This window comes from Armigeres subalbatus, chromosome 3 (assembly GCF_024139115.2).
Source record: "Armigeres subalbatus isolate Guangzhou_Male chromosome 3, GZ_Asu_2, whole genome shotgun sequence".
In the NCBI taxonomy this organism is placed as follows: domain Eukaryota; kingdom Metazoa; phylum Arthropoda; class Insecta; order Diptera; family Culicidae; genus Armigeres; species Armigeres subalbatus.
In genome coordinates, this window is record NC_085141.1 from 60,129,786 (window position 1) to 60,151,594 (window position 21,809).

The 21,809-nt window shown below is 44.8% G+C and overlaps 1 protein-coding gene across 1 annotated transcript in view; it reads left to right on the top strand.

The window, feature by feature from the left end:
* LOC134226045 (uncharacterized) overlaps positions 1–8,601 on the top strand; it is a 203,845-nt gene extending 195,244 nt beyond the window's left edge. The window contains exons 2-4 of the mRNA XM_062706560.1: positions 5,427–5,951; positions 6,087–6,509; positions 6,569–8,601. Coding sequence (XP_062562544.1) covers positions 5,427–5,951; positions 6,087–6,509; positions 6,569–7,672 — 2,052 coding nt within the window. The 3' untranslated portion in view covers positions 7,673–8,601. The remainder of the gene's footprint in view (positions 1–5,426; positions 5,952–6,086; positions 6,510–6,568) is intronic.
* Positions 8,602–21,809: the final 13,208 nt, after the last annotated feature.

Here is a 21,809-nt window from a genome sequence, read left to right on the forward strand (position 1 = left end):
TCAGATCCAGTCAGGTCAGTCCAGGTCAGTCCAGGTCAGTCCAGGTCAGTCCAGATCCAGTCAGGTCAGTCCAGTCAGTCAAGTCAGTCCAGGTCAGTCAGATCAGTCCAGGTCAGTCCAGATCCAGTCAGGTCAGTCCAGATCAGTCAGGTCCAGTCCAGATCAGTCAGTCAGGTCAGTCCAGGTCAGTCCAGGTCAGTCAGATCGAGTCAGGTCAAGTCAGTCCAGATCAGTCCAGGATCCAGTCCAAGGTCAGTCCAGATCCAGTCAGGTCAGTCAAGTCGGTCAGATCCAGTCCAGATCAGTCAGGTCAAGTCCAGATCCAGTCAGTCCGGTCAGGTCCAGTCCAGTCGATCCAGATCCAGTCGGTCAGGTCAGTCCAGATCCAGTCCAGGTCAGTCCAGGTCAGTCCAGATCAGTCCAGGTCAGTCAGATCCGGTCCAGATCCAGTCCAGATCCAGTCAGGTCAGTCCAGATCCAGTCCAGGTCCAGTCCAGGTCAGTCAGGTCAGTCCAGGTCAGTCCAGATCCGGTCAGATCGGTCAGATCCAGTCCAGGTCAGTCCAGATCCAGTCCAGGTCAGTCAAGTCAGTCCAGGTCAGTCCGTCAGTCCAGATCAGTCAGGTCAGTCCAGGTCAGTCCAGGATCCAGTCCAGATCCAGTCAGATCAGTCCAGGTCAGTCAGGTCAGTCCAGATCAGTCCAGTCAGTCCAAGTCAGTCCAGATCCAGTCCAGGTCAGTCCAGATCCAGTCAGGTCAGTCCAGGTCAGTCCAGATCCAGTCCAGATCAGTCCAGTCAGTCAGTCAGTCCAGTCCAGTCAGTCCAGGTCAGTCCAGATCCAGTCCAGGTCAGTCCAGGTCAGTCCAGATCCAGTCAGGTCGGTCCAGGTCAGTCCAGATCCAGTCCAGATCCAGTCCAGGTCAGTCAGGTCAGTCCAGATCAGTCCAGATCCAGTCAGGTCAGTCCAGATCCAGTCAGGTCGGTCCAGATCCAGTCCAGATCCAGTCCAGGTCAGTCCAGTCAGTCAGTCCAGGTCAGTCAGGTCCAGTCCAGATCCAGTCAGGTCAGTCCAGGTCAGTCCAGATCGGTCAGATCAGTCCAGGTCAGTCCAGTCAGGTCAGTCCAGTCCAGGTCAGTCCAGATCAGTCAGATCGGTCAGATCCAGTCCAGGTCAGTCAGGTCAGTCAGTCCAGATCCAGTCCAGATCCAGTCAGTCAGGTCAGTCAGATCCAGTCAGTCCAGTCAGTCCAGATCAGTCCAGATCCAGTCCAGGTCAGTCCAGATCGGTCCAGATCCAGTCAGGTCAGTCCAGGTCAGTCCAGATCCAGTCCAGATCCAGTCCAGATCAGTCCAGGTCAGTCCAGATCCAGTCCAGGTCCAGTCCAGGTCAGTCCAGATCCAGTCCAGATCCAGTCAGGTCAGTCCAGTCAGTCCAGTCGGTCCAGATCAGTCCAGGTCAGTCCAAGTCAGTCAGATCCAGTCCAGATCAGTCCAGGTCAGTCCAGGTCAGTCCAGATCAGTCCAGGTCAGTCAGATCCAGTCCAGATCCAGTCCAGGTCAGTCCAGATCCAGTCAGATCCAGTCCAGGTCAGTCCAGATCAGTCCAGATCAGTCCAGATCAGTCCAGGTCAGTCCAGGTCAGTCCAGGTCAGTCCAGGTCCAGTCCAGATCCAGTCCAGGTCAGTCAGGTCGGTCCAGGTCAGTCCAGATCCAGTCCAGGTCAGTCCAGGTCAGTCCAGATCAGTCCAGATCCAGTCCAGATCCAGTCCAGATCCAGTCAGATCCAGTCAGATCCAGTCCAGATCAGTCAGGTCCAGTCAGGTCAGTCCAGATCGGTCAGGTCAGTCCAGGTCAGTCAGGTCCAGTCAGGTCAGTCCAGGTCGGTCCAGGTCAGTCCAGGTCAGTCAGGTCAGTCCAGATCCAGTCCAGGTCAGTCCAGGTCAGTCCAGATCCAGTCCAGATCGGTCAGATCCAGTCAGGTCAGTCCAGGTCAGTCAGGTCAGTCCAGTCCAGATCCAGTCCAGGTCAGTCCAGGTCAGTCAGAAGTCAGTCCAGTCGGTCAAGTCAGTCAGTCCAGTCAGTCAGATCAGTCAGGTCAGTCCAGATCCAGTCAGATCCAGTCCAGGTCAGTCCAGTCCAGTCAGTCAGTCAGTCCGGTCCAGGTCGGTCAGATCAGTCCAGATCGGTCAGTCCAGTCAGATCCAGTCAGGTCGGTCCAGGTCGGTCCAGGTCGGTCCAGGTCGGTCCAGTCAGTCAGATCCAGTCAGATCGGTCCAGATCCAGTCAGGTCCAGTCCAGTCAGTCAGTCCAGTCCAGGTCAGTCCAGATCCAGTCAGATCCAGTCCAGATCCAGTCCAGTCAGTCCAGGTCAGTCCAGATCCAGTCAGTCAGTCCAGTCAGATCCAGTCCAGGTCAGTCAGGTCAGTCCAGATCCAGTCAGGTCAGTCCAGATCCAGTCCAGATCGGTCAGGTCAGTCAGGTCAGTCCAGATCGGTCAGGTCAGTCCAGATCCAGTCCAGGTCAGTCAGGTCAGTCCAGGTCAGTCCAGGTCAGTCCAGTCAGTCAGTCCAGGTCAGTCCAGGTCAGGTCAGTCAGGTCAGTCAGGTCCAGTCCAGATCCAGTCCAGATCCAGTCAGGTCAGTCCAAGTCAGTCCAGGTCAGTCCAGATCGGTCCAGATCCAGTCAGGTCAGTCAGTCCAGATCCAGGTCAGATCCAGTCAGTCAGATCCAGTCAGGTCAGGTCCAGTCCAGATCCAGTCAGGTCAGTCAGTCCAGATCAGTCAGGTCAGTCAAGTCAGTCAGTCCAGTCAGATCCAGTCCAGTCGGTCCAGTCAGTCCAGTCCAGTCCAGATCCAGTCCAGGTCAGTCCAGGTCGGTCAGATCCAGTCCAGGTCGGTCAGGTCAGTCCAGGTCAGTCCAGGTCCAGTCCAGGTCAGGTCAGGTCGGTCAGTCAGTCCAGATCCAGTCAAGTCGGTCAGGTCAGTCCAGATCCAGTCAGTCCAGATCCAGTCAGGTCGGTCAGATCGGTCAGGTCAGTCCAGATCCAGTCCAGGTCAGTCCAGGTCCAGTCCAGGTCAGTCCAGATCCAGTCCAGGTCAGTCCAGGTCAGTCCAGGTCAGTCAGGTCAGTCCAGATCCAGTCCAGGTCAGTCCAGGTCGGTCCAGATCGGTCAGTCGGTCAGTCGGTCAGTCGGTCCAGGTCAGTCAGGTCAGTCCAGGTCCAGTCAGGTCAGTCAGGTCGGTCAGGTCAGTCAGGTCGGTCAGGTCAGTCAGATCCAGTCCAGGTCAGTCAGGTCAGTCAGGTCAGTCCAGATCCAGTCCAGGTCCAGTCCAGATCCAGTCCAGATCCAGTCCAGGTCAGTCAGGTCAGTCAGATCGGTCCAGATCAGTCAGTCCAGGTCGGTCAGTCCAGATCCAGTCAGATCAGTCAGGTCAGTCCAGATCCAGTCCAGATCAGTCCAGGTCAGTCCAGGTCAGTCCAGGTCAGTCCAGGTCCAGTCCAGATCCAGTCAGGTCAGTCCAGTCAGTCAGTCAGTCATCCAGTCCAGGTCAGTCAGGTCAGTCCAGGTCAGTCCAGGTCGGTCAGGTCAGTCCAGGTCAGTCCAGGTCAGTCCAGGTCAGTCCAGATCCAGTCCAGATCCAGTCAGATCCAGTCCAGGTCAGTCCAGAGTCAGTCCAGGTCAGATCCAGTCCAGTCAGATCCAGTCCAGGTCCAGTCCAGATCCAGTCCAGGTCAGTCCAGGTCGGTCCAGGTCAGTCCAGATCCAGTCAGGTCAGTCCAGGTCAGTCCAGATCAGTCCAGATCGGTCCAGATCCAGTCCAGGTCAGTCCAGATCCAGTCCAGATCCAGTCCAGGTCAGTCAGATCCAGTCCAGGTCAGTCCAGGTCGGTCAGTCCAGTCCAGGTCAGTCAGGTCAGTCCAGATCCAGTCCAGGTCAGTCAGGTCGATCCAGTCAGTCAAGGTCCAGTCCAGGTCAGTCCAGATCCAGTCCAGGTCAGTCCAGATCCAGTCCAGGTCAGTCCAGGTCGGTCCAGTCCAGTCAGGTCAGTCCAGGTCAGTCCAGATCAGTCCAGGTCCAGGTCAGTCCAGTCAGTCAAGTCCAGTCAGGTCAGTCCAAGTCAGTCAGTCAGGTCAGTCCAGAGTCAGTCCAAGATCCAGTCCAGGTCAGTCCAGATCAGTCCAGGTCAGTCCAAGTCAGTCCAGGTCAGTCGGTCAAGTCAGTCCAGTCAGTCCAAATCCAGTCCAAGTCAGTCAAATCAATCCAAATCCAAATCCGATCCAAACATTTCAATTCCTTGCTTGATTGCGTATCGTATCAAAACTGTGATCAAATTAATTAGAAATTAATCAAAGACTGTCAAAGGGATCTCCATTACGCATGCTTGAAACATTTCGCTCATAGTAGGATCTGGTCAATTTTTAATTGAAAATAAAGGGATCCAGCCCCGTCGAATGCAACATGTTGCGAGCAAATCATTTAAGGATATGTGCCTAAAAATGAGTGTGTATTTTTGCGCACACATACACATATACACACGCACAGACAGACAACATCTCAGTTTGTCGAGCTGTGTCAATTTATATATAACACTATGGGTCTCCAGGCCTCCTATAAAAAGTTGGAATAATACAAAATTGATTTGAGATTTCAATACAACGATTAGTATCATATTACACTGGATTTTGTTTTTACGCGATTTACATTTTCTCAATTTTTCACTTATCCTAAATGTTTAACGCATATTAATTATCATGTGATTTTTCTTCGATTTATTCTGGATTTTTTGAAACATGTTGCGAAGAGTTTGGTGGTAAATTGAAGTCACACGATCAAAAATACGAGCGAAAAAAAATCGTGTAAAAACAAAATCATGTGTAATTATAAAATGTGGGTTTCAAATTCAACAGTATTATTGATTTTTTAATTAGGCCTTTTTCAATGTGTTACTAAGTGTTGTCTCAATATAAATTGCTGATTGTGGATAGGTATTGTGGATAGATGAATTCTTCCTTTCAGAGCCTCTGAAAAATTGAATTAATATTGATTTATGAAAGACAGCCCAAATGTGTCTCGCGTACCATGAAACCGTTTATTACTTTCCCCTTCACCCAGGAAGTAAATAAAACTATGACATGCCAACCTCCTTAAGCGGGACGATTTGTTCCGTAATGATTGCCAACATTATTTATCTGTACTCTTCATTCGTACCAAACGCGTTCGTCCAACATTACACTGAGGCAAAACCTACAGATAAATGAATCGAATCGATCTCGAGCAACAAACTATTGGAAAGGTGTGGCCTTTATTGATTCCCATTACCGACCTATATGTACCACACATCGAGCACATGCCCACAAACAAACCCAACAGCCAAGGCTAATCATCCATTTTTTCTCTTCTTCCGCTCCCCGTTTCATCCAAACAGCTGCGACCGTCAGCATTGCTGATTTGTGCATTGGTGCTCACGACGGCGACTCAAGCAGTCGTCAATATCGAAGCCCAACGTCGTGAGGCACCGATCGCCGATTCATATGGACTCCCACCCTCGTCTTCCGGTGGGTCGTCACTGGATCTACCCACTCCCGTCTATGGAGCACCAGCAGTAGCGCAATATCCAGCCCCACCACCGGACATACCTCCCCCGATCATACCGCACAAGGAGTACGGGGTGCCAGTGCAAAGCTTCGGACCACCCAACATCAACATTGAATACGGGCCACCAGCTCCGCCACCGAAACCCTTGTACTTCCCACCGAAGCCCATCTATGGCCCACCTCCGCCACCACAACATGCCCACCATATATCACATGCACCACCGAAAAAGCAATCTTCCTTCTTTGAATCCCTCTTCTCGACGTTTGGATTCGGAGGCGAAGAGGAACATCGTCACCATCACCAACAGCCTCAGCAACATTATGGACCCCCTCCCAAGCCAATTTACGGACCACCGGTATGATATTCAACCATTTTGGTTTAAACATTCTTAAAAAGGTTTACCTCAGTTAGTCTCAACTGAATTTTCGATGAAATTAGGTCTAATATCAGTCGAACAATTATGATCAATAATTTTCCTTGTCTTTCTCAGAAACCATCTTACGGAGTTCCAACGTTCAACCCGCCTGCCCCTAAACCAGTCTATGGACCCCCGAAACCCATCTACGCCCCACCAAAGCCTGTCTATGGTCCACCAAAACCAATCTTCACCGCACAGCAGTCCTTTGGTCACCATTCTTCTGCGCACGTTCCTCCCACTCCCCCAGAAATCAAATGCGATGGATGGAAGCCAATCGCTGGTCCAGTCGTCCAAGGCCCACCACCAGCCCAAGTAGAAATCCATGCTCCGGAATCCTCTTATGGACCACCTCCTAGCGGGGACTTCCTCGGTGCCGGTCATCAGCAAATTTCCGGTGGTGATCTCGGTCTTCAGTTACCCCGATTGGAACACGGCCCGGCGTTCAACAATGACCTGCACGGCGGACTAGAATTGCAGAAGGGAAACAGTCTTGAGGTACTTTAAAAAAAAAACATCTTGAATACATTGAATATATCAAACTTTATATCCCACAGATTCAATCGAACTTCATTTCTGACTCTTATGGAGCCCCACCGCTCGATTCGTACGCCCCAGGTACCTACAAGCCATCTTTCGTCAAGCCACTGCCTCCACCTCCACCACCACCACTGCCATCACCGCCAAAGCTGCAATTCCCACCGACCCAGTTTTACGGAGCTCCTCACCGACCGGGTTCATTCCAAAACGGTCTTGCCATCTCCTACGGATCGATTAGCGGCAATTTAAGACCATGGTCTGGACCAGTTTCTGCGCCCCGGCAGCCCATTGCTCACCGCCCACCCGTCCCATCCGGTCTGATCGAATCCATCGGACACACCGTTGAGCAGTTGGACAACTTCGGAACCAAGCCTCACTACTCCGGAGATGTTTACCTCCCCCCTCCGACCAGTGATATCCCAAGTGCTCCCGCCGCAAGTCTCGAGTTGCACTCGCTCCCGTCAGACCATCCACCAAAGCCATTCCTTACCCAGCATCAATTCCCGGAAGCGCTCGCACAAGTGCAGCAACCCCGCATTCCTGACTTAAACGTCCTTCCAATTTCTGGCAGCGACTGTGGACACGGTCCGGAACTATCGGGACACGATCAGCAATCGTCATACTTCGGAGCATCTGGAGCTCAAGCCTACGCCAGTGAGGAGACCAACAGCATCGACTCCAGTTATGGTCCACCTGCCTCGGGATCCGTTGGAGAATTCCGCACAGCCCACCAATTGTCCGGCAGTGAGCCAATTGCCGCGTCCAGCCTACCCGGTCTCAGTGGAGGGCTCGGCGGCCTCGAGTTGGTATCCGCTCAGAAATCGCACAGCCTGACCATTCCCGTGCAAGGACAGCTGGGATCCTATCAACTGCAGTTCCAATCGGCCGATCCCGTTTCTTCGGGCCATGGTGGATCAGGTGGTGCCCCTCACGAACAAATTCTCACCGAAGGATTGCTCCAGTCCATTCTGTCGGCTATCGAACAGCCGCAGTCGAATTTCCAGCAAGAAACGTCCTATGATCCGAACATTGACCACAGCGAGGTATCCGTGTTCCTCAAAAGCCCCGAAGGTCAAAAGACATTGGCCGATCATCCAAGCGAGTCTGTTCACAAACGATAAAACCCCCTTCCAAAAGTCAAAGGTTGACTGTGTGGTTGGGTTGAGTGATCTATGAGGATGGTTTGTTGTTTATTAATTTCTCTAGAGTAGTGCAGAAGGAGCATTTTCTGTGAAGCAAGTGGCACTGGCCAAGTTTAATTTATTACGTCCTCCCTGTTCGATGTGCGGCCGATTGAACGATTGAGTGTTTGAAAGCAAGAGCGTGCGCTTCGCCGCCGTTGTCGTGGACCAGGTGATACAAGTTGTCACTAGTCGATTGCAACGAGCGGCACAAATTATCAATTAACCGCGCTTTTATCTCGCCACCATCTACCGGCTTCGGTGGCCAAATGAAGTTACCGTAAGATACCTTGGACAGACCGAGTGGGGGAAGGGATGGTAGCGAATCTGCAGCATGAACAAACCACGTGCCGGAGGACTGTCTATGGTAATGATGAATTAAGATGTTGAGATTGTCCTATCGTACCACTCCGCTCGGTGGTGACACGTTCGGCAAGGGAACAAAAAAAAACCAATGCCACGCTATAAGGGTGTGCAAAGTTACCAAGCTCGAGCTGAGGGATACCAATTAGTGCTGTGGAGCGTATTGTGGGTTATAATTAAGTATTTTAATTATTTCATTCAAAGTGGGGCACGTATGAAGCTCGAGGCAACCAGGAGATGTAACTGGTGCTCGGGATGATCGGAATAGGAACGACATGAGCCGTTTGAATGCGATGCCTGTAAAAGGAAATGAGTGTGCAGAGTGTTTGTCTGACATGTGGGTATTTATTATTTAAACGGAGATGCAGATGTGCAAAACATGAAGCAAATAGTTTTACGATGGAAATGACAACGAATTTGAATGTATTATAGATAGTATCGTCGAGTAAAATTTAGAGCGTTTAACAAAGAGCTGGGAGATTATTTGAATAAAGGAGTTAAAAATATTTATCGAGCTTCATTCGTATATGATGACATCTTTGGTTACTCATTTGAGTCCATTTGTAATCTTCTTCTTCTTCTTATTGGCATTACATCCCCACACTGGGATATAGCCGCCTCGCAGCTTAGTGTTCATTAAGCACTTCCACAGTTATTAACTGCGAGGTTTCTAAGCCAGGTTACCATTTTTGCATTCGTATATCATGAGGCTAACAACGATGATACTTTTATGCCCAGGGAAGTCGAGACAATTTCCAATCCGAAAATTACCTAGACCGGCACCGGGAATCGAACCCAGCCACCCTCAGCATGGTCTTGCTTTGTAGCCGCGCGTCTTACCGCACGGCTAAGGAGGGCCCCTCCATTTGTAATCTATGTTGTTTTGAAGCAGAATACTCTGGCTGATGACAAATTGAAATCCGTGTTCTTTTGATTCGTGCATTGTTCCAGATTGCCATTTGATCTGAGCCGATTAGTTTTTGAATTCAATTTATAGAATGGTATTGTAGAAAAAATTTAAAATGTTTTCCAGCAATTCAAAAAAAAAAAACCTTGATGTATTTTTCCTAAAAGACAAAACATTAGCATTAGCATAGAGCATTTCGCACAAATTTGTAGGTGGAACAAGCCAAGACTATTGTATGAGAATAACATCACTTGAGGGTTTTTAGTACCGACCCTTTTAGGTGAGTTCCGGTACTACGGTACTGAACCCCTCAGTACCGGGAGTACCGGGAAAATACCCGTACTGGACGATTTTTTTTTAAATAATCAAAATCAATAAAAAGTCAGGATTTGATGGTAACGATTAAAACTTTATTCATTGCTTTGTATGTATTCAACACTAGTCTTGGGGCTTGTCCTTATCCCTGAAATATGCTTTCAAAACGCATAGCATATCTTATGTTTCGTCAGAAATACGGGATCGTATTTTAGAAGCGAAGCTTCCAGAAACAGAGAGCGCCCTTTCTGAGGTGTGATGACCGTCATGAGCATTTACGTTTATGTATCTGCGGTTCCGAGTTGAAGTCCACTCATCGAAAGTGATATTAATATTACGGCCTTGCTTCCTTATTTCACCAATATCCTTTCGGTACCTCAACAACAAAATTTTAGTGCGCTTTGACCTTCGGCCTTATACCTTCCGGTGATTTGGATCTCGAAACCCTCGGGCATATAATCCTCTGATGTTGTCCTCTGCAGCCATCTTGCCAAAGCGGCCTCAAGCGGGGACGATTTGGAAAAATACTGATGAAGTGTGACAATCTTTTTGGGATGTGACGATGTCGTTGCGGTTTGATTGTCTTGAGGTACATCATCGGACGCCGGACGTTACTCTTTTGAGCTGTTTTTTTTTTTTTTCAATCCGGAGGTACTCAAACCTTTGCATTTGATCACTTTGGAACACTTAGCACATTTTGCAACACCACGGTTTTGAATTCCACGAAGAAAATATCTCCAAACGGAAGTTTCCGGCACTCCTTCCTTGCTAATTGCTTCAAATTCCATCTTCAATGGTACTGATCACTCCATTCACCACCGTAAACAATACTGGACAATGACAGTTTCAATTCTCCGACAGAAGTACGTCACGACTGCATTCATGCAAAGATGATTTGTAGTGGTATTGGTGTTATACGTATGAATATGAATGAACTGAGCGAGACACAGCTGCTTGTCAATCTTGTCATTCAAAATCGAACTGAGTTGCCAAGGTTGCACAGTTGGTCAGGTGTTTGAAATTTTAGTAAAAAAAATCATTCTCACTAGCTGCTGCATTCGAATCAGGTGGTTTTAACCACCGGAAGTTTTAGTTTCCACTCGGACCAAAACTTTTTCATTAGTACCAAAAATACCGGTACTTTCATTAAGCCAGTACCGGTATTTCGGTACCGAAAATTGGTCGATACTCCCGGGAATTCCGGTACCGGTACTCCCGGTACTAAAACCCATTGTATCGGATAAAAGTGTTTTTTGCACTTGAAATTATAACCGAATTCAAATTCATTTCTTAGTGAAAAAACCCGCGTGTACAATCGCGTAGCGTACTCTTTTTCGAATGAAACATAAAATGCACCAACTCTCTCTTTCTCTCTTCATATCATCGCTGATGTCAGACCAATGTTCTCGATCAAGAGGTCGTCGTTAGTTGTGCTGGTAGTCACCGTTCACAGTCTCCATACTTAGTCCCCTCCGGTGTGACACTGGTTTGTCATCACAGTAATTGCCTTCCATCATAATTTTCCTCAGCTTAACAGTTGGTCGTCGATAGACTCCCGAAGATGTCTTTACATCCACCACTCTCACTACACCGTCTTGTCCAGGATAACACCGCTGAATAATTCCCATAGGTCAGTTTTCTCGTTCATTCAGCATGTCGACTACGTATACGATATCACCCATGCCCAATTCAGGACTTTTATCCGTCCATTTTTGCTTTGGTATTAAGCTTGACAAATATTCCTTAAGCCAATATTCCAATATTCCTCTTCCAAAAGAGTTCTATAAGAACTTGCGCTCTACGCCATTGCTTTCCCCAGTTGAGGTCATACTGATCTAAAACTCCTGGTGATTGTACGTTGCTGGTAGTCCCGATCAAAACATGATTTGGGGTTAAGATTTCTTGGTCTTCAACATCAACCGAAACATACGTCAGCGGTCTGCTATTAATAAGATGTTCAGCTTCTATCAATACTGTATGTAATACTTCTTGCTTCGGTGCTCGTTCCTTGAGGGTCTCCCTCAAAGCGGTTCGGATACTTCTGATTAGCCGCTCCCATGAGCCTTCCATGTGGCTCGCTGCTGGAGGATTAAACGTCCATTTGATTCCACGGAGCAGTACTACATCTTCAACATCCGGAAAACTCAAATGTTCTAAAGCTTCTCTCAACTCTCGATCAGCTCCTCTCAGGAGATTTCCTCAGGTTTGCGTCATCTTCCTATCATACGGCGAAGTGCCAGGATACACGAGTCTGTGGTTAACGAGTGGGCCAACTCAACGTGTATCGCCCGAGTCGTCATACAGGTGAATATGACTCCGTACCTCTTCTCTCTATGACGTCCAACAGTGACCTCGAAGGGACCAAAAAAGTCCATTCCACAATGCGGGAACGGTTGACAATACATTTGAAGTCGACAATTAGGAAGTTAGGGAATTAGGAAGTAGGGAATTAGGAAATCCGATCACAGGCTGCAAAACTTGAGGTTTCTTTACTCGACAGCGCTGGCAGTTATGAATCACATTTCGGAGTAGACTTCTGATGCCAATGATCCAAAAAGTCTGCCTCAACTCATTCAGCACTGTCTCTCTATAGTAGTGGTTTCCTTGGCAGTGGTAATGTAGCACTAACAGCTTTACGTACCGACCGCTTCCATCTAGTATTATGGGATTGCGAACAGCTACCTCAACTTTTGCGTTTACCAATCTTCTACCAGTTCGTATAATTCCATCAGCGTTCAGAAACGGTGATAACTTATTCATTTTACTCGATTGTTTCAATGTCTTATTGTCTCGTAAAGCCTGTAGCTCCTCCGGAAATTGTTCGTTTTGCACAGATTTTATCCATTGCTTAATTGCTCCTTGCTCGTCCTCTGGTGTAATTGATAACGTGCCTCTTTTTCTCCAAACTTCAAAGATTTTGTAGAAATATGCTGTTGCGCGAATTAATCTTCTCCATTTACTGAACCTCTTTGCGTCAGGTAACTGTGGCTCCGATACTATTACAACATTTACAGCATTTGTTTCTCCAGAAAACTCCTCATGTGCTTCAAGCATTTCTATGGGATTTGAATCAACAGGCCATTCTCGTTCATTTTGCTGCAAAAACTCAGGCCCTCGAAACCACCTTCCTTCCGGCTTAAGGTTCAATGAACTAGTATCTCTTGTCGCTTCATCTGCCACATTGTCCGTAGTTGATAACCATCTCCAGTCAGCCGATGTCGATTGTTCCAAAATTTCTCCAACTTTATTTGCGACGAACGTTTTCAGCGCTTTCCTGGTGTTTAACCAACATACTACCGTTTTCGAATCCGTCCAGTAGTAATTTTTTCCTATTTTGCTTCCCAATTCCTCTTTTATTAACAACGAGAGACGATACCCCAACAATGCAAATACAACGTGAGCCTGAGAAATGCTGGTCTTCACAATCCGCATGTAGCCGACAGCAGCGAAAGCTTTCGAACTGCATCACAAAATCCTCGATTTTCTGCTGTAGCATCGGGGAATCTGAATAGCTAAAACAACTTGCAAATCCTTTAACCATGTTCTCAACTTTTGTCTCGCTTCTTCGTCCAGTTGATCGTCCCAGCCAATTCCACTACGCCAGACTTGTTGCATCAATATACGTCCTCACACGGTAAGAGGTGTGATAAATCCTAACGGATCGTAGACGGACATTACCACTGATAACGTTTCTCTTTTGGTCGGTACCACTTTTCTGCTGAGAAGTTCGGAATTGATTCGATTCATTGTGGGAGAAAACAGAATACACTCTTTTTCACTGTCCCATAGTAGGCCAAGAACCCGTTGCTGACAGTAACCAATTTCGGAAGCAGAAACACTCGCACGTAACTCCACTGGTATAGTTGCCATCACATCTCGTGAGCTGCATCTGAAGTTGCGGATGCGGAACCCTCCTGCGCTATGTACCTGGATAACATCCTGAATTAGCTCTGCGGCACGGTATTCATGGTATTCACTCCCCAAACAATCATCAACATAGTGACCGTTTATTATCAATTCACAGGCTTCTGAATAAATAACTTTCAACATGCCGCTCGGCGTTCAGATTTTTTATGTATTGTGCGATAAAGGGAGATGAGTTTGCACCAAATATCATTGCTTTCATTCTGTAGGTCTTCGGCTTATCAGCAGGATTTTCTCGGTACAAAAAAACACTGAGACCATGAATCTGCTTCTGCTATTTTGATGCGATGGAACATTCCGGCGATATCTGCTTCAAATCCGATTTTTCCTGTCCGGAACCGCAACAAAACACCATATATCCGCTTCAGAAGATCAGAACCAGATAGAAGTGCATCATTGAGACACATTCCATTGGATCTTGCCGCCGCATCAAACACAACGCGCAGTTTTCTGGTTTCATCCGATTCACGACAGGAAAATGTGGAAGATACAACAAGCTGCTCCGCTTCATTTTCAGCTCGTCATCGGTAACAGGAACAGCGTAACCCTTAGCAATGTATTCATGTATTTTCTCTGCAGATTTTTCCCATATTCCAAGCTTTTCAATTTTACGTTCAGTACATTTCAGCCTTGCCAATGCCAATTTGCGGTTTTCCGGAAACGGTCAACCTTGGTTTGAACGACTCCCATATTTTCCAGTAGAATATACGAAGCTACAAGGTCCTGTAGATTATCATCGTCGCAACAAACATTGACACCTTGAGACTCACAATGCTCAACGTTGAATGGCCCGTGTACAGCCCAACCCAGCATACATTTGGATATTTCCGGGGCATTCTGTTCTGGTTGATACACTTGAGTGCCTGTACAATTTTTATGTGCAGTTGTCCTATCAACAGCAAAGGGGATCGTCCATCCAAGCAATCCAGATTAGCTGTTTTCACATATGGATACTGACGTAGGACTTACGTCTTTCTTTACTATACTGAGTATCATTAGATTTTTGGAACTCGAGAGCGTTACGCTGAGAGGGAAGATTTTGAACGTTACTAGCGCCTTTATCTTTCGATGGATTTTTAAGATTTATATACCAATCGACTCGGACACTTTTCACCATTTTGCCTATTTCATTGAAACTTAAGATTATTAACGATAAGCTATTGAAAATTTCAATTCTTGTCAAAGCCAGCAAAAATTTCATATGTAACCAATCCCGCGCATTCCTAACACGGACATCAGAATGCGGTATGTCACGGGCCTTCGGTTCTACCGGAAGATTTTCTTTGTGTAAAAAAAAGCAGTGCCTGCCGTGTGCGAGTCATTTCAATTTGTGACAGCAGCGCGTACTGACGTGCATTTTGCTCGCGCATTTTTCGTTTCGTTTGTTCGTTCGCTGTGTTTACCTACACAGCGACAGCATGCAGTCACCAGCGGTAGAACTGCCGGTGGGTCTGCGAAATTGCATGAAAGAAGTGGGCGCATTTTTTGTCATTCTGTGCTTGATGATGGTCGGATGCACTGGTGTCGGTTGCGATGGATGCAATCGTTCATCGCATCGCTCGGAGTTCATGGCTAGAGGCCGATGATGGCTGAGGCAGCGAGGGCAGCGGTGGTGGATGAAGAAAAATAAAATTAGAGAGATTTGGTCTGCTCATCCAAGTGATTGGTTTCATAACCCACATGATCCCGGGATGGGTACGAGTCATGTCATATGACTGACCATATGTTAAGTTGTGCTTGGTACTAAACGACACGTACACAGGGAATCAATTTTTCTTGGATGCGCATACGAAACAAGCGACAAAAGAGAACCAACGACAAAGCTTTGTTTTTGTCGGAGATTTTTAGCTTAGCTTAGCTTTGACTGACTACACATATATATGGTTGCTACTCCGTGATTGACCAGAATCAGTGAAATTGCACAAAGAATCAACTGAATGATTGACTGGGATTGTTCAAGCATTCTCAGTGTGCAAGTTTCAGTGACTCTAAAATTCAAATGATCTATAACGGCGCCGGCCACGTCCTTGTAGTCAGTTAGGAAGAAGGAAGGAATATAAGTAGGTGGTTTTTGCTATTTGAAGACCGTGTTTACCTCTGCGTCTCCACAAAAACCACAGGAAGGATTATCAGTTAAATGGTAGGCATCGTTGGATCTGGATTCACTCTGATAAGCGTTTCGACCGTGCCATTCTTTATACACAGTGATTTTACCTAGCCATGAATCGGGCGCGAAAAGTAGTACAAACTAACTACCGGCCTACCGGGCGTGCAATGCAGAACACAATATTTCGGCCGATCGCGCGATCGTTCTGCTGTCCGAAACAAGAGAAATCTCGCACTGAACTGATTTTTATTACCGGCCGCGCAAAGCAGAACACAATATTTCGGTCGATCGCGCCATCGTTCTGCTGTCCGAAACAAAAGAAATCTCGCACTGAACTGATTTTTATTACCGGCCGCGCAAAGCAGAACACAATATTTCGGTCGATCGCGCTATCGTTCTGCTTCGCCATCGTTTCCAATATCAATACCTATAATCAAACTCTATAGATCCAAAAGTTAGAAGTTAAATGTAAATACGTTACGATTATACAAGTCCTACGTCTACTCGCGGTTATGTTGAAAACATTACCCATTGCTCGTTTTTTAAGACCATTTCGTTCACGTCAACTCGTTGTCCACTCAAATTCAAATTTTTCACCGTGCGGATTCCTTTCAGCAAGGAAAAGGGTTTATCACATTCGCTTGGCCCGACTTCCACGGCTACAACTTCTGAGTTGTCATTGGATCGCTTCGAACCACCCATCAGAGTACAGCACCAGTGGATTCTTGTAACCGGTGACAGTGTTTCAAGAGCATCCTTAAATTCTCAGATTTAAAAAAGCATGCTCTGAAACCATCTCCATTTTCCAGATCGTTTCAAATCTTGAAATTTTCCAATCTCAGCATGCACGATTGATGCCAGGATTCAATCCTTGATTGAAATTCGTAATCAGCACTCATAATCAATTGTTCACCAATATGTACCCATTAAGAATGATTTAAACATTGAAAGATGATTAATTTATGTAGCAAGAAATAAAAGCATAAAGAAGCTTTTACCAAATCCCAGTTGTAGGAGAGGAAGATCCTGATTTTGAAAGCCGTTTGTCAATGGATACTGTTTAGAAAGTGATTCCGAACACAATTTCTCAAAATTATTCCGAACAGGTACCTTTGTATAGAGCTGAACTATTTTTCTTCTAATGAATAGGTATTAAAACTTTATGTAACCGCTTGAACAATATATTTTTTTATATTTTACATCGCACTTTTTCAAGAAGGTTTAGGAAGAACATAAGACAAATTTTTAGATGGTAAATACACATTTATCCATGAAACGAAGTGCCAATTAGGAAATGTGTGTGCAAAATTCACATATTATGTACAAATTTTAACATTTCTGATTGATCCTGAAATAATCTCAAAAGCAGTGGACAAAGTGAAATAAGCTCTATAAGGATATAAGGACTGAATTTTCAGATATCGTTATGATTTTTACGGTCTTGAGCAATAGTAATTCGTTTGCAAGTAGAAATTGTGGGTAAGGATGAAACGGCATTGATCGATTTTTCTTCATCAATTTTATGATTCTTCAACAACTCTATTGGATTATAAGTTACAGTTGTGATTATTGCTTTCTATATTACATATTACATGCACAAAAGCATAAACTATTCGGGAGATTGACGCAATAAGCTACATTCATAAGAATAGAACAATAGTGCTCTAATGATTCTAATCGCGAAAAATAAACTACTAGAAGTGTGAAAAAACGGCAAAGCAATATGTAAAAAAAATCTGATTCAGTATTACTGGAATCAGTCCACGCATATGGATTGAGCAAAATCCGCAAGAAACTAACAACCATTGTTGTATTTCTTATTGATGTCATATTTTGAACAAAAATTTTCTTTTGTATTCCTGTGTAATGAAACAAGATTTTTGCTAGCTTTGGATTCGGTCAATCCAAATTTTAAAATTTTCTCTCATAACATATCCATGTAGGGTAAGACGGTATAATGCGCCCCACCTGGACAAAACGCCCCCCTTTGAATTCTAGAAAACTATAACTAATTAAAGGTCAAAAACAGTTGGTACCTATAAGTATTTGTAAACCCATCATACTATGTGAATGTGGAAGTATTTTTGTATTACACAATGAAAATAATAGCAAAATACAAAAAGTCAGTTTTGATGTAACTTTGAATGTTTGTTTGCTCAACATTCTGGAGCGACTCTGGCATACTGTCCGCAAAACTTGCACTGGAACACTCAGTTGGGCAACAAAATTACTTTTCTCAGTGGTTAATATGATATAAAAATGCTTCCATCTTCAAAAATATAACGATTTTCGAAAACATGTTTCACTGGCCAAAACGCCCCAGTGTAGGCAGGACGATATGCCCTTACCAACTGGACACAAGCGCAGCGAGCCTGCAGCAGTTGCTTCCAAATTGTATGGAAAATATTGAAATGTAATTCACACCTGCTTGAATGGACCTATGTTGGTTTTTTAATGTCAAGCGCATAAGGATTTGTAGCCTTTTTATTATGGTATTGATAAAATACTAATGAAGGGCAATTAAACGTCTTTGGTTGAGGTGGGGCGTATTGCCCAGGCACTTTTTAAAATTCATTTTTTCACGACTTTTCAAAAAAGCTTTATTACGTGTTAACTGAAATATTTTTATATGACTACTCACGGGCAATGCATTTTCGACTTCCTGGACTACCAAATAACACAAAGTTTGCATAAATTGCGTTGAAAAGTGAAAAGTTATCAAGGAGTTGCCTTAGGGGGGGGGGCATATTATACCGTCTTACCCTATTATTGAACAATACAAGTCTTGTCGCTGAGCCATGGAAGGACAAGTTATTTTTAAATTACGCTTAAAAGGGTTGGCTGTAATAATACCGTGTTTATGTAATAAAATAAGTGCAATCAAAACATAATTTCACATTTTTTGTAAATTTATTTCATGTTTCTTTTTAATCATTTTCACTTGTCGCTAGTGTATTTAACTGACTTTACACTCGACGTTCAATTTAAGTTTAAACTCGTTATCACCAGCCATCGACGATGTATTTGAATTAACGCGCTTCAGGATCCCATGTGAAGAATTTTTAAAATGTGTGTCCTTCTCGCTGCTTATACCTGCAATAAACGATGATTGCAATCCCTTATGATATAGATCTGTGGCATTGCATATTTCATATAAGTACCAATACGTAAGCTAGGATAGGATGTGACAATTCAATTGAGACTGCCTTGTTGTTTTTTAGTCGGTTGCTCTGACGAGGTTATCGCCAGTGCAGCCAAATTAATTTGGTATAAAATCTTCCAAATATCATGTATCAAAAATTGATGTTTTTCTTTCAGTTCCATCCAATATTTATGTAAGAGAAGCGAAAGACTAACAGAGGGAAGTTTTTCACTAATTAAAAAAAGAGTTTTAGATCTAAAATGACAGAAATGTAAATGATAATGCCTAAAATCAACAGTTTTAAATCTTTACAACCCTTGAGAATAATTTATATGGCGTTTGCAGTTCAATATAAATTAATTTTGTGCCAAATAACTCGAACTCGAACATTCACGTATATTGCTTAATATTAACTTTACAAACCAGCAACACGGCCAAACTAACAACATGCTGCCCTACGAAAAACGCGCCACCGCCAATCGAAGTAATCGATTGTCATTTCCAACCAATCAGCAACCGGTACGATTGTGACAGAAAATCGGTACGATTTTTTATGACTACTTGACGCATCCTATCCTAGTACGTAAGTATTCTTTGAAATGCAATACTAAGGGTGAAATCAGTAGTGATTCAGTTTCATTCCAAATTTTCGACCACTATTCTAGTTTGCATCTGAGCAAAATAGAACAAACATGTTGGTTTCTCCAGCAGTGTTCCATTCATGTTTTTCAAATTTTCAATTAAATGAAATCATTATGTTGCTGACAAGAAAGACGCCGTAATTGCAAAGTGGATTGATCCGTAGATAAAATGACGCATTCATACACCAAAACAATTGAAAAATATTTGAATCTCGTGATTCAATCGTGGTTCAAATCTGCAGAAAATAGAACGGAGCGTTATACCAGTTTTATTTTTTTGACATTTGACTGGTATAAAAAATGAATCTAGAACAGCTGCTGGGAGAATGAATGTTCCAGATTCATATTCAAACTGACAGCCCCGAACGATTTGAATCACTGCTGATTTTACTCTAAATCAATTATATGTAGCTTCAAAACAACACACTTCGTAAATAAAAGACTATCCTGAGGTGGAAAAACTTTCATTGACAGAAGTACATTTAGATAAAAAGTGTTATTCAAACAAAGATAACTAGATTGAATACCGTTTTTTTAATTTATTTAGGATTGGATCCCAGGATTCAATCCTCCCATAGAAAATGAAAAAATATAATGCATGCCTGTATCCAGATCGTTTGCGGGATTTGAATCGATCCTTAATCTATTGGGTTTGATCTCAGCAGCTCTTGGAGTGGGATTATTTAAAGACTGACCGGTGATCCCAACATATTCAGCAAGTGCAGCATCGATGAGTGTTAGACTGGAGCCTTCGTCTAACAAAGCAGGAATAATTGTAGACACAACCTTGGATTCGAACGGGAATAATCCTCAGGAGAGCATGGTACGTTTTTGGTCATTCTGAAGATACAGTACTCACGCCACTTCTGTTCGGAGCTGCAGCAACGGGAGCATTCGGTTTCTCTCCTTTATGCAGTAAACCGTGATGATAACGGTTGCAATTTTTCACAGGACATTGCTGTCTTCTCTCCACCGTCTCGTCCACCGTGCGAACGCAAGCAGCAGAAGCATAGCTTATTTTCAATTGCTAGTTGATACCTGCGTTTGAGATCCGCATTTTTGAAGATATCAAACAACGCAACATCATGACTGCCTCGTTGACAAACTGGGCATTTTTTGTTGTCCACTTGTCGGCCATCCTGTTGATTACTGACTGGTTGCTTGATGCTTGTTTGAGCTGACACTTCGAACATTCCTCCCGCCGCTAATGTGTAGTTGATACTTGTTGCATACTTTGCCATTTGTTCTACCCATGTTGCAATATCGATCACTGTTGGTTCCAAGATGTTGTTCCAAGATGTTGATGTACTGACCCCACATCATCGTCTGATACTGTGGAAGCTTTTGTAGTAACAAGCAAAGCAGTTCGGGATTATAGATGAGCTGTTTCAACCCTTTGATACCAGCAGGCAGATTGCGCAAAATAACGTCAAAGTCGATGAAGGATTCCCGGTTGGTAACGACAGGAAGCGTTCTTCAGTAGCTCGGGTCTTCCAAAACGTAATTCTAGTGCCTTCACAATCTTTTCAGCATCCGTTGATGCCATTAACATATGTTGCACAGCCTCTCTCGCCTTTCGAGTCAAGCATTTATTCAATCGTACAACATTTTCCATTTCACTGTATTCACCAGCTGCAGTTGAGAGACGGTATTGATTTATGAATAGCTGCCATTGCTTTACGTTACCATCAAAGTTCGGAAGTTATTCTCCACCAGTGCTTCTCACTAACATCCTCTGCATTGATTTCGTAAGCTGTACCATTTCTGAATTTTGTATTTTGAATTTTGCAAGTTTTTTGAGTGAGTTCTTCATCGTGACTTGTGTGACCTCCACTAGGTTCAGCTTTACAATGCCGTTTGGTTACAAAAACAGGATCTGCGCATTATGTCTTGAACTTTCAATTGTATGTAGTTTAGAAATCCATTGTTGGACTCTGTCCACTGGATCTACTTCCTGCAAGTTTTTCAACCATTGGACATCACGAGACATCACCTGCCAATGCTGCTTGGGAAGATCCATAAAGTACATCACGCAAAAATCGGCGATTTTCAACCCCCCCTCCCCCCTTCGTCACACTTTTTGTAATACACCTCTAAAATTTTTGTATGGATCGTCACGCTGCTCTGAACCCCCCCCTCCCCCCTAGAGGCGTGACGTACTTTGTGGACGGCCCCCTTCGGCAATTTGAAGTTCTCTATTTGCGCATTGAGCACTTTTGCGGCCCGCATTCTCTTCTCACGGGCTTGTTTTTCCTCTATTTCCTCCTCCTCTAACAGCTGTTTCTCAGCATTCAATTTTGCACGCATGACTGTAGCTTGCACTGTTTTGCTTGACGTTTTGCTATCTGCAATGAACGGTTCTTTGCGAAAAGTATTACTATTCCGACTTTTTTCCGTGAATCCATACTCCATTGACTGGTTCAATAGGGACTGGGAAACTGGAGCAAAATACTCGTTATTAGTCGCCTCTGCCGGAGATGGATCAGCTAGACGGAATATCTGCATCATAATCGCAATTGCGCACGGAACCGCGAAACAACTCACTTTATGGTTCCTTTCACTTAAATCCGCCCTTGCGTGGAAGAAGCCAAAAATAAGTAAAATGCGAAAAAATCCGGTGAGTACTTTGCCTTTACTCCTGTGTTGAATTTTCACCCACTATGAAGTTTCACCAACTC